Source organism: Bombina bombina, unplaced genomic scaffold, assembly GCF_027579735.1.
Source record: "Bombina bombina isolate aBomBom1 unplaced genomic scaffold, aBomBom1.pri scaffold_452, whole genome shotgun sequence".
NCBI classification, from domain to species: Eukaryota; Metazoa; Chordata; class Amphibia; order Anura; family Bombinatoridae; genus Bombina; species Bombina bombina.
In genome coordinates this window covers 135,992-148,508 of record NW_026510872.1, presented here as the reverse complement: position 1 = coordinate 148,508, position 12,517 = coordinate 135,992, and the positions used below count along the sequence as shown (strand labels likewise).

The 12,517-nt window shown below is 38.0% G+C and overlaps 1 protein-coding gene across 3 annotated transcripts in view; it reads left to right on the top strand.

Annotated features, from left to right (window-relative positions):
- The window catches only part of UAP1 (UDP-N-acetylglucosamine pyrophosphorylase 1), a 231,064-nt gene extending 219,434 nt beyond the window's left edge, over positions 1 to 11,630 (top strand). For 2 of the 3 annotated variants that reach the window (XM_053696348.1, XM_053696350.1), the window contains exons 9-10: positions 11,051 to 11,117; positions 11,268 to 11,630. In XM_053696348.1, coding sequence (XP_053552323.1) covers positions 11,051 to 11,117; positions 11,268 to 11,360 — 160 coding nt within the window. In that variant the 3' untranslated portion in view covers positions 11,361 to 11,630. The remainder of the gene's footprint in view (positions 1 to 11,050; positions 11,118 to 11,267) is intronic. The other variant, XM_053696349.1, reaches the window with a different exon arrangement.
- The last annotated feature ends 887 nt before the right edge of the window (positions 11,631 to 12,517 follow it).

The following is a 12,517-nucleotide window of genomic DNA, read 5'->3' as shown; positions in this document are numbered from 1 at the left end:
ACAATGTCACATCTGTGGCATACATCAATCATCAAGGAGGGACTCACAGTCCTCTGGCTATGAAAGAAGTATCTCGAATTCTGGTTTGGGCGGAATCCAGCTCCTGTCTAGTTTCTGCGGTTCATATCCCAGGTATAGACAATTGGGAAGCGGATTATCTCAGTCGCCAAACGTTACATCCGGGCGAATGGTCTCTTCACCCAGAGGTATTTCTTCAGATTGTTCAAATGTGGGGACTTCCAGAAATAGATCTGATGGCCTCTCATCTAAACAAGAAACTTCCCAGGTATCTGTCCAGATCCAGGGATCCTCAAGCGGAAGCAGTGGATGCATTGTCACTTCCTTGGAAGTATCATCCTGCCTATATCTTTCCGCCTCTAGTTCTTCTTCCAAGAGTAATCTCCAAGATTCTGAAGGAATGCTCGTTTGTTCTGCTGGTGGCTCCAGCATGGCCTCACAGGTTTTGGTATGCGGATCTTGTCCGGATGGCCTCTTGCCAACCGTGGACTTCCGTTAAGACCAGACCTTCTGTCGCAAGGTCCTTTTTTCCATCAGGATCTCAAATCCTTAAATTTAAAGGTATGGAGATTGAACGCTTGATTCTTAGTCAAAGAGGTTTCTCTGACTCTGTGATTACTACTATGTTACAGGCTCGTAAATCCGTATCTAGGGAGATATGTTATAGAGTCTGGAAGACTTATATTTCTTGGTGTCTTTCTCATCATTTTTCCTGGCATTCTTTTAGAATTCCGAGAATTTTACAGTTTCTTCAGGATGGTTTGGATAAAGGTTTGTCTGCAAGTTCCTTGAAAGGACAAATCTCTGCTCTTTCTGTTCTTTTTCACAGAAAGATTGCTAATCTTCCTGATATTCATTGTTTTGTACAAGCTTTGGTTCGTATAAAACCTGTCATTAAGTCAATTTCTCCTCCTTGGAGTTTGAATTTGGTTCTGGGGGCTCTTCAAGCTCCTCCATTTGAACCTATGCATTCATTGGACATTAAATTACTTTCTTGGAAAGTTTTGTTCCTTTTGGCCATCTCTTCTGCCAGAAGAGTTTCTGAATTATCTGCTCTTTCTTGTGAGTCTCCTTTTCTGATTTTTCATCAGGATAAGGCGGTGTTGCGAACTTCTTTTAAATTTTTACCTAAGGTTGTGAATTCTAACATTAGTAGAGAAATTGTGGTTCCTTCATTATGTCCTAATCCTAAGAATTCTAAGGAGAAATCATTGCATTCTTTGGATGTAGTTAGAGCTTTGAAATATTATGTTGAAGCTACTAAAAATTTCCGAAAGACTTCTAGTCTATTTGTTATCTTTTCCGGTTCTAGGAAAGGTCAGAAGGCCTCTGCCATTTCTTTGGCATCTTGGTTGAAATCTTTAATTCATCATGCTTATGTCGAGTCGGGTAAAACTCCGCCTCAAAGGATTACAGCTCATTCTACTAGGTCAGTTTCTACTTCCTGGGCGTTTAGGAATAAAGCTTCGGTTGATCAGATTTGCAAAGCAGCAACTTGGTCTTCTTTGCATACTTTTACTAAATTCTACCATTTTGATGTGTTTTCTTCTTCTGAAGCAGTTTTTGGTAGAAAAGTACTTCAGGCAGCTATTTCAGTTTGAATCTTCTGCTTAGATTTTCAGTTTTTTTCTTTATAAGATTTAAACTTTATTTTTGGGTGTGGATTTTTTTCAGCGGAATTGGCTGTCTTTATTTTATCCCTCCCTCTCTAGTGACTCTTGCGTGGAAGATCCACATCTTGGGTAGTCATTATCCCATACGTCACTAGCTCATGGACTCTTGCTAATTACATGAAAGAAAACATAATTTATGTAAGAACTTACCTGATAAATTAATTTCTTTCATATTAGCAAGAGTCCATGAGGCCCACCCTTTTTTGTGGTGGTTATGATTTTTTTGTATAAAGCACAATTATTCCAATTCCTTATATTTATGCTTCGCACTTTTTTTCTTATCACCCCACTTCTTGGCTATTCGTTAAACTGATTTGTGGGTGTGGTGAGGGGTGTATTTGTAGGCATTTTGAGGTTTGGGAAACTTTGCCCCTCCTGGTAGGAATGTATATCCCATACGTCACTAGCTCATTGACTCTTGCTAATATGAAAGAAATGAATTTATCAGGTAAGTTCTTACATAAATTATGTTTTTTCCCTAAGGGCTGTTAGGCTCGCGGGGGCTGAAAATGCTTAATTTTATTGCGTCATTCTTGGCGCTGACTTTTTTGGCGCAAAAAAAAAATTTTCTGTTTCCGGCGTCATACGTGTCGCCAGAAGTTGCGTCATTTTTTACGTTCTTTTGCGCCAAAAGTGTCGGCGTTCCGGATGTGGCGTCATTTTTGGCGCCAAAAGCATTTAGGAGCCAAATAATGTGGGCGTCATTTTTGGCGCTAAAAAAATATGGGCGTTACTATTGTCTCCACATTATTTAAGTCTCATTTTTTATTGCTTCTGGTTGCTAGAAGCTTGTTCACTGGCATTTTTTCCCATTCCTGAAACTGTCATTTAAGGAATTTGATCAATTTTGCTTTATATGTTGTTTTTTCTATTACATATTGCAAGATGTCCCACGTTGAAACTGAGTCAGAAGATACTTCTGGAAATCGCTGCCTGGGGCTGGAGCTACCAAAGCTAAGTGTATCTACTGTAAACTTATGGTATCTGTTCCTCCAGCTGTTGTTTGTACTGTTTTGTCATGACAAACTGTTAAATGCAGATATTATTTCCTTTAGTACTGTTACATTACCTGTTGCTGTTCTGTCAACATCTAATACTCAGAGTGTTCCTGATAACATAAGAGATTTTGTTTCTAATCCATTAAGAAGGCTATGTCTGTTATTCCTCCTTCTAGTAAACGTAAAAAGTCTTTTAAAACTTCTCATTTTTCAGATGAATTTTTAAATGAACATCATCATTCTGATTCTGATAATGGTTCTTATGATTCAGAGGATTCTGTCTCAGAGGTTGATGCTGATAAATCTTCATATTTATTTAAAATGAAATTTATTCGTTCTTTACTTAAAGAAGTCCTAATTGCATTAGAAATAGAGGATTCTACTCCTCTTGTTACTAAATCTAAACGTTTAAATAAGGTTTTTAAATCTCCTATAGTTATTCCAGAAGTTTTTTCCTGTCCCTAGTGCTATTTCTGAAGTAATTTCCAGGGAATGGAATAATTTGGGTAATTCATTTACTCCTTCTAAACGTTTTAAGCAATTATATCCTGTGCCATCTGACAGATTAGAGTTTTGGGACAAAATCCCTAAGGTTGATGGGGCTGTCTCTACTCTTGCTAAGCGTACTACTATTCCTACGGCAGATGGTACTTTCTTAAGGATCCTTTAGATAGGAAAATTGAATCCTTTCTAAGAAAAGCTTACTTGTGTTCAGATAATCTTCTTAGACCTGCTATATCTTTAGCGGATGTTGCTGCAGCTTCATCTTTTGGTTAGAAGCTTTAGCGCAACAAGTAACAGATCATAATTCTCATAGCATTTTTTCTTCAACATGCTAATAATTTTATTTGTAATGCCATCTTTGATATCATTAGAGTTGATGTCAGGTATATGTCTCTAGCTATTTTAGCTAGAAGAGCTTTATGGCTTAAGTCTTGGAAAGCTGATATGTCTTCTAAATCTACGCTGCTTTCCCTTTCTTTCCAGGGTAATAATCGTTTTTCGTTCCTTTCGTCACAACAATTAACAAAAACCTGATCCTTCATCCTCAGGAGCGGTATCAGTTTGGAAACCATCTCCAGTCTGGAATAAATCCAAGCCTTTTAGAAAATCAAAGCCAGCTCCTAAATCCACATGAAGGTGCGGCCCTCATTCCAGCTCAGCTGGTAGGGGGCAGATTACGTTTTTTCTAAGAAATTTAGATCAATTCCGTTCACAATCTTTGGATTTAGAACATTGTTTCAGAAGGGTACAGAATTGGCTTCAAGATAAGGCCTCCTGCTAAGAGATTTTTTCTTTCCCGTGTCCCAGTAAACCCAGCGAAGGCTCAAGCATTTCTGAAATGTGTTTCAGATCTAGAGTTGACTGGAGTAATTTTGCCAGTTCCAGTTCTGGAACAGGGACTAGGGTTTTATTCAAATCTCTTCATTGTACCAAAGAAGGAAAATTCCTTCAGATCAGTTCTGGATCTAAAAATATTGAATCGTTATGTAAGGATTCCAACATTCAAAATGGTAACTGTAAGGACTATCCTGCCTTTTGTTCAACAAGGGCATTATATGTCTACTATAGATTTACAGGATGCATATCTGCATATTCCGATTCATCCAGATCACTATCAGTTTCTGAGATTCTCTTTCCTAGACAATCATTACCAGTTTGTGGCTCTGCTGTTTGGCCTAGCTACAGCTCCAAGAATTTTTACGAAGGTTCTCGGTGCCCTTCTGTCTGTAATCAGAGAACAGGGTATTGTGGTATTCCTTATTTGGACGATATCTTGGTACTTGCTCAGTCTTCACATTTAGCAGAATCTCATTCGAATCGACTTGTGTTGTTTCTTCAACTTCATGGTTGGAGGATCAATTTACCAAAAAGTTCATTGATTCCTCAGACTTAGGTAACCTTTTTAGGTTTTCAGATAGATTCAGTATCCATAACTCTATCTTTGATAGACATGAGATGTCTAAAGTTGATATCAGCTTGTCGAAACCTTCAGTCACAATTTTTCCCTTCGGTAGCCTTATGCATAGAAATTCTAGGTCTTATGACTGCGGCATCGGACGCGATCCCCTTTGCTCGTTTTCACATGCGGCCTCTTCAGCTCTGTATGCTGAACCAGTGGTGCAGGGATTACACAAAGATATCTCAATTATTATCTTTAAAACCGATTGTACGACACTCTCTGACGTGGTGGACAGATCACCATCGTTTAGTTCAGGGGGCTTCTTTTGTTCTTCCGACCTGGACTGTAATTTCAACAGATGCAAGTGCTACAGGTTAGGGAGCTGTGTGGGGGTCTCTGACAGCACAAGGGGTTTGGGAATCTCAGGTGAGATTACCGATCAATATTTTGGAACTCCGTGCAATTTTCAGAGCTCTTCAGTCTTGGCCTCTTCTAAAGAGAGAATCATTCATTTGTTTTCAGACAGACAATGTCACAACTGTGGCATACATCAATCATCAAGGAGGGACTCACAGTCCTCTGGCTATGAAAGAAGTATCTCGAATTCCGGTATGGGCGGAATCCAGCTCCTGTCTAGTTTCTGCGGTTCATATCCCAGGTATAGACAATTGGGAAGCGGATTATCTCAGTCGCCACACGTTTCATCTGGGCGAATGGTCTCTTCTCCCAGAGGTATTTCTTCAGATTGTTCAAATATGGGGTCTTCCAGAAATAGATCTGATGGCTTCTCATCTAAACAAGAAACTTCCCAGGTATCTGTCCAGATCCAGGGATCCTCAAGCGGAAGCAGTGGATGCATTGTCACTTCCTTGGAAGTATCATCCTGCCTATATCTTTCCGCCTCTAGTTCTTCTTCCAAGAGTGATCTCCAAGATTCTGAAGGAATGCTCATTTGTTCTGCTGGTGGCTCCAGCATGGCCTCACAGGTTTTTGGTATGCGGATCCTGTCCGGATGGCCTCTTGCCAACCGTGGACTCTTCCGTTAAGACCAGACCTTCTGTCACAAGGTCCTTTTTTTCCATCAGGATCTCAAATCCTTAAATTTAAAGGTATGGAGATTGAACGCTTGATTCTTGGTCAAAGAGGTTTCTCTGACTCTGTGATTTTTACTATGTTACAGGCTCGTAAATCCGTATCTAGGGAGATATATTATAGTCTGGAAGACTTATATTTCTTGGTGTCTTTCTCATCTTTTTTCCTGGCATTCTTTTAGAATTCCGAGAATTTTACAGTTTCTTCAGGATGGTTTGGATAAAGGTTTGTCTGCAAGTTCCTTGAAAAGACAAATCTCTGCTCTTTCTGTTCTTTTTCACAGAAAGATTGTTAATCTTCCTGATATTCATTGTTTTGTACAAGCTTTGGTTCGTATAAAACCTGTCATTAAGTCAATTTCTCCTCCTTGGAGTTTGAATTTGGTTCTGGGGGCTCTTCAAGCTCCTCTGTTTGAACCTATGCATTCTTTGGTCATTTAATTACTTTCTTGAAAAGTTTTGTTCCTTTTGGCCATCTCTTCTGCCAGAAGAGTTTCTGAATTATCTGCTCTTTCTTGTGAGTCTCCTTTTCTGATTTTTCATCAGGATAAGGCGGTGTTGCGAACTTCTTTTAAATTTTTTACCTAAGGTTGTGAATTCTAACAACATTAGTAGAGAAATTGTGGTTCCTTCATTATGTCCTAATCCTAAGAATTCTTAGGAGAAATCATTGCTTTCTTTGGATGTAGTTAGAGCTTTGAAATATTATGTTGAAGCTACTAAGAATTTTCAAAAGACTTCTAGTCTATTTGTTATCTTTTCCGGTTCTAGGAAAGGTCAGAAGGCTTCTGCCATTTCTTTGGCATCTTGGTTGAAATCTTTATTTCATCATGCTTATGTCGAGTTGGGTAAAACTCCGCCTCAAAGGATTACAGCTCATTCTACTAGGTCAGTTTCTACTTCCTGGGCGTTTTGGAATGAAGCTTTGGTTGTTCAGATTTGCAAAGCAGCAACTTGGTCTTCTTTGCATACTTTTACTAAATTCTACCATTTTGATGTGTTTTCTTCTTCTGAAGCAGTTTTTGGTAGAAAAGTACTTCAGGCAGCTGTTTCAGTTTGATTCTTCTGCTTATAATTTCAGTTTTTTTCATTATAAGTTTTAAACTTTGTTTGGGTGTGGATTATTTTCAGCGGAATTGGCTGTCTTTATTTTATCCCTCCCTCTCTAGTGACTCTTGCGTGGAAGATCCACATCTTGGGTAGTCATTATCCCATACGTCACTAGCTCATGGACTCTTGCTAATTACATGAAAGAAAACATAATTTATGTAAGAACTTACCTGATAAATTCATTTCTTTCATATTAGCAAGAGTCCATGAGGCCCACCTTTTTTTGTGGTGGTTATGATTTTTTTGTATAAAGCACAATTATTCCAATTCCTTATATTTATGCTTCACACTTTTTTCTTATCACCCCACTTCTTGGCTATTCGTTAAACTGATTTGTGGGTGTGGTGAGGGGTGTATTTATAGGCATTTTGAGGTTTGGGAAACTTTGCCCCTCCTGGTAGGAATGTATATCCCATACGTCACTAGCTCATGGACTCTTGCTAATATGAAAGAAATGAATTTATCAGTTAAGTTCTTACATAAATTATGTTATTTGAACCGGGCATCAGAATAGGGAGGAAAAGGGATTTAAGTGACGTTGAACGTGGCATGGTTGTTGGTGCCAGACAACCTGGTCTGAGTATTTCAAAAACTGTTGATCTACTGTGATTTTCATGCACAACCATCTCTAGGGTTTACAGAGAATGGTCCGAAAAAGAGAAAATATCCAGTAAGAGGCAATTGTGTGGACAACTATTTTTTTGTTGATGTCAGAGGAGAATGGGCAGACTGGTTCAAGATGATAGAATGGCAACAGTAACTCAAACGTTACAAAAAAGGTATGCAGACTACCATCTCTGAACGCACACAACACCTCGAACCTTGAAGCAGATGGGCTACAGAAGACCACAACTGGTGCCACTCCTGTCAAATAAGAACAGGAAACTGAGGCTACAATTCGCACAGGCTCACCAAAATTGGACAATAGTATATTGGAAAAGCGTTGCCTGGTCTGATGAGTCTCTCTATTTCAGCTGCGACATTCAAATGGTAGGGTCAGAATTTGGTGTAAACATGAAAGCATGGATCCATCCTGCCTTGTATCAACGGTTCAGGCTGGTGGCGTAATGGTGTGGGGGATATTTTCTTGGCACACTTTGGGCCCCTTAGTACCAATTGAGCATTGTTTAAATGCCACGGTCTACCTGAGTATTGTTGCTGACCATGTCCATCCCTTTATGACTATTGTTTACCCATCTGCTGATGGCTACTTCCAGCAGGATAATGCACCATGTCACAAAGCTCAAATCATCTCAAACTGGTTTCTTGAACATAAGTTCTCTGTACTCCAATGGCCTCCACAGTCACTAGATCATAATCCAATAGAGTACCTTTGGGATGTTGTGGAACAGGAGATTTGCATCATGGATGTGCGGCCGACAAATCTGCAGCAACTGTGCAATGCTATCATTTCAATATGGACCAAAATGTTTAAGGAATGTTTACAACACCTTGTTGAATCTATGCCACAAAGAATTAAGGCAGTTCTGAAGGCAAAAGGGGGTCCAACCCGGTACTTGCAAGGTGTACCTAATAAAGTGGCCGGTGAGTGTATATCTCATCCTATCTGCATTCAAGTAAATGAAGTCACTCTTGATATACATTGCGCTCTTATGCTCAAGTAGAGAAATGTTTTTTTATATTTGATTTGCCAATAACTAGCTATCGTACATGACCCTAGCGTGCTTAACAACAAACTTGTTTAACTTTAGAGGGAATTGACAGAGACCTAAGCCCATTATTTTTTTCCTTTTCTTGCCTTCTAGATAGGGTGCTCTGCTGTGTACATTGCAGCAGGATAATATACATTGTTGTATGCGAGATGGTCACAGTGCCATTGTCTGTTTAATGCACCAGATCATTTGATGTTCTGTCCAGAGTAGGATGTTGTTATTATTTTGCCAGTATTACTGGTTTATACCTCCCATTTAGCATTTTCACCTTCCTTTTATTATGTCAGAGGTTGATCAGCTGTACAGGAGCAAAATGATGATTACTTTAATAGTAACAATTTAGTTTTATTTAACTAAAGAAAAATAACCATTATCATATACAATTAAATAGTTTTATTTAATTAAAGGGACATAATATTCATATGCTAAATCACTTGAAACTGATGCAGTATAGCTGTAAAAAGCTGAATGAAAAATATCACCTGAGCATCTCTATGTAAAAAAAAGATATTTTATCTCACAATTTCCTCAGCTCAGCAGAGTAAGTTCTGTGTAAAAAGTTATACTTCAGCTGTTGCTCAGCTGCAGGTAAAATAAAAATGAAGAAATGAACAGCAGCCAATTAGCATCAGCAGTGCTGAGGTCATTAACTCTTTTTTTACTCTGATATCATGAGATTTCACTTAAAGGGACACTGAACCCAAATTTTTTCTTTCATGATTCAAATAGAGCATGCAATTTTAAGCAACTTTCTAATTTACTCCTATTATCAAATGTTCTTCATTCTCTTGGTATCTTTATTTGAAATGCAAGACTATACGTTTAGATGCCGGCCCATTTTTGGTAAACAACCAGGGTTGTTCTTGCTGATTGGTGGATAAATTAATCCACCAATAACAAAGTGCTGTCCATGGGACTGAACTAATAAAAAAGCTTAGATGCCTTCTTTTTAAAATAAAGATAGTAAGAGAATGAATAAAAATTTATAATAGGAGTAAATTAAAAAGTTGCTTAAAATTGCATGCTCTATCTGAATCGCGAAAGAAAAAAATTGGGTTCAGTGTCCCTTTAACTCTCATGAGATTTCATAGTAAACTTCCCTAAACTGAATAGGGAAATAAGATGAGTGCACAAGGCTCATCCCTTCGGCTGTCCCGGGACAGACATACTAATTTGCTGCTTAGAAGTCCTTTACAATGGGATGTGGCTACTGAGGATTTTTTGAGGTAAAATATCTTTCTTTTTTTATATAGAGATGTTCAGGTGATATTTTCTAGTCCGCTTTTTACAGCTATGCTGCATCACTTTCAAGTGTTTCAACATTTGGGTATCATGGCCCTTTAAAACAAAGATATTTAATTTTTACTGTTGGACCTAAGTGTGAGGAGGGAAGGGCAATGTGCAGATTTATTCCACTCCAAACCATCTTCTATTCAGTGAGCTTCTTGAAACTTACTATGGGTTAATTCTGTATACATAGATTTGCAGGGGAGCAATGACATTAAAGAGACAGTAAAGTCAAAATTAAACTTTCAGGATACATAAAAAATATGGGATTTTTAACAATTTTCCAATTTAATTCTTATCTAATTTGCTTCGTTCTCTTGGTATCCATAGTTGCAAAGCATACATAGGTAGTCTCAGAAGCAATGCACTGCTGTGAGCTAGCTGCTTGTCAGTCTCGCCCAATATGTTCAGCGATGCCCCAGTAGAGCATTGCTCTCCTTCAACAAAGGTTACCAAGAAAATGAATCAAATTTGTTAATACAATTTTCAGTTTTACAGGTGAGCAAAACTTGTAAGACCTAATTTTAAGAAAGCTGGACTTTCTCCTTTTTATTATTTTTTGATCTCCAACTATGGCACATATTTAGTCCAGTCTTAAATAGTTAATGCCTCTCTGAGATTTACCTTTGTGTTTGAAGCTGTAATGGCCTTTTCCTTTGAAACTTTGCAGGTGGCATTCCTAATATTGACTTCTTTTTTTTCTGTTTACTATTTGCCTTAGGTGAGCTATAAATCCCCCTTGCACTTGCAGATGCCTAATTTGGTGTCAGGGTTCTGAAGGCTTTTCAGTTAATTTTCCTTAGTTTAATTGTTTTTTAATTTTGCCTGCGTTTGCTTCTTCATTTGTGAGTGCCACTGAGCAAAGATAAATGGAAATTAAATCCTGAAGTAGCACTCGCCCGTCCCTTACCATTTGTATGAAAAATAAATGTATCCGGCAGAAAAAGAGAACTGAAAAGTAACCGCTTAGTAGGGACCATAATTTCTATATCTTGTCTATTGATTTTTCACCTTAAATAAGGGAATTATCCTATGTCCTACTATGGCTAATATTTTCCTCCAGGGAATTTTCTGAGCCTGTGTAAATACATTTACTATGGGACAATGCATGATCTGGTGTTTCTGCATGACTTTATTCTGTATTATCTGGATAAGGACTCTAGTCTGCTATTGCTTTTACTTATAGCTTTCACGAACATTGTAAAAATGAACATTATCTTACTTTAAAGACATATTGAAGTATTGTTGTGCCATTGTTTAGTCTTTACACTTTCTGACATTATTTATCTCTCATCAGCTTAAAGGATGCTTGTGATCAACCAATCCAGTGTGAAATATCTCCTCTCATTTCCTATGCTGGTGAGGTAATAACATGTAATCTCTTCTAAATATAGCTAACCAACCCTAAACCCTACAGTTTACCATTCCCTTCTATACTCCCCAGTTATATGAATGTATATGTTGTTGTCCTTGCATTGATTTATATATTGATTCTCTCTCCACTCTTGCCTCAGGGGTTGGAGCCATTTGTCCAGAATGAGGCATTCCAAACACCACTAACCATCGATGAGAATGGCGTTCACCAGCAGCTAATCAATGGCTTCTGACTACAGAATTTGCTCTATAATTGAAGGATAAAAGCACTTTTAATCAGAGGTTTTAGGAGGTGTGGGAATAAAAGGTACTAAGGTGATCAATCCAAATAATTTCTTTGGTCAGTATCAGCATGTATAGATGTAACTTGTTAATTGAATATTTAACTTGATGGCTCTTTTATGGAAACTCTATTTTATGTGATGAAAAACTCAGATTCTGGTTTTATTTTTAATACTGTGTATAAAAACGGTTGTACAATAAAAAATGCATTTTATTTAGAATACAGTCTGAATTTTTTCTGCACATATGACATTTTCATCACTATTTTTAAGGTGATATAAATTATTCTACATAGTAGATGAGGTTAAAAGAAGATATGTCGATCAAATTATACAGATCCTACTCCATTTTCAATAAAGAAGCTCCAATTGCGCTTAAAGTAATACAATTTAAAAGCTGATCCATTTAAAACACAAGCAATCGTATCCCTGAATTCTGTTTCTAGCCAGAAATGTATCTAAGCGCTTTTTAAATGTATCTAAGGTATAGGCATTTACTACCTCCTTAGGTAATGACTTTCACAATTTGATTGCTCTTACAATGAAAACAATTGTACGTTCCTAGAGATTAAAGCTACTTTCCTCAAAATTCCTTAAATTGTGACAAAAGTGCTTGTTTCCATTGAGCCGTTATAAATGGAGCCGTAAGCTACCAAAGCGGCCGACAGCGAAAAGTAATTTATGGCTCCATTCTAGTACCAGGTTTCCATTAAAATAGTTTGCGGATTGCATGCAGTCGCCCTTTTCGTGTATGTATAACTTAGCGTTGTGTTAACGCTTCCACCCAATACCAAATTTCTTGAAAATGAATCTGATAAAGCCTAGATACAAGGCGAAACGCGTCGACAACTGTTTGAGGTACCTGGTCAACTATAGAACATTACAGGACAAATACTTGTTGAAGATTGGCAGTGCCAAATATTGCAACACAGAGACGTAAGTTTACGACCAATCAAAAAGCTGCAAGAGGGTCAAGTGATATACATGGAAGTTGACAGCCAAACGCACATGCCGAGGAACAGTACACTGAAGATTTGGGAGGAGATAATTGCAGTGATGAACGGTAAAAAGAGCCTTCTCTGTATCAGGTGATACTCCCGGTGGTAAGT